We start from the raw sequence: 699 nt of genomic DNA on the forward strand, positions 1-699 counted from the left end.
TGTGTGTGTGTGTGTGTGTGTGTGTGTGTGTGTGTGTGCGTGTGTCATACCTTCTCTACATCAAGCCTGGTGGCATTAAGGTCATTTTCTATTTTCTCTGCTTGTTGTGTGGCTTTTTCAGCCTCCGCCCACTCCTTGGCAAAGCGCTTCTTAGTCTGCATACATGATGACAACAACATTTTTCATAATAAAATAAAATTGTATATGTCAAGCACTACAAAAAAAAGGTACTCAAAGGCACCTTTGATTGAATTAACTGATTATAAACGCTACATAACTAGCTAAACTAACTAAATCCTAATTTCCACCAGGTGCAGAACGGCTGCAGATCTGCTCTGGAACAGCGGCGGAGTCATTTCTTCAAGTCAAGTTTCTTTTCAAGTCAATGTGTGTATTTTCACTGACTGCGGAACGGCTGCTTTCCGACTCCGGCACAGCTTCGGCGATCTGGAGCCCTCCGGAGCAGATAAATAGAGCATCTATTTTTTCCGGATGCTGGAGAGCTGCGCAGCAGGTCAGCACACAGCCGATAGTGTGGGACAGGAAGTCAAGCACAGAAACAAAATAAAATAGGCCGTGCTCACGGCAGATTATATTTCCCAGCACTACACCTTGAAAACGGCACAAAGTTGTTTCCTCTCTACTCCTCTGGATGGAAACAAACTGGTGTTGTTTTTGTGGTTCTATTCTACGTGAATT

General features: G+C 43.9%; 1 protein-coding gene across 2 annotated transcripts in view; it reads right to left on the reverse strand.

The window, feature by feature from the left end:
* trip10b (thyroid hormone receptor interactor 10b) overlaps positions 1 to 699 on the reverse strand; it is a 35,089-nt gene that overhangs the window by 25,787 nt on the left and 8,603 nt on the right. For both annotated transcript variants that reach the window (XM_032544629.1, XM_032544623.1), the window contains exon 6: positions 51 to 155. In XM_032544629.1, coding sequence (XP_032400520.1) covers positions 51 to 155 — 105 coding nt within the window. The remainder of the gene's footprint in view (positions 1 to 50; positions 156 to 699) is intronic.

Source organism: Etheostoma spectabile, chromosome 2 (assembly GCF_008692095.1).
Source record: "Etheostoma spectabile isolate EspeVRDwgs_2016 chromosome 2, UIUC_Espe_1.0, whole genome shotgun sequence".
Lineage (NCBI taxonomy): Eukaryota > Metazoa > Chordata > Actinopteri > Perciformes > Percidae > Etheostoma > Etheostoma spectabile.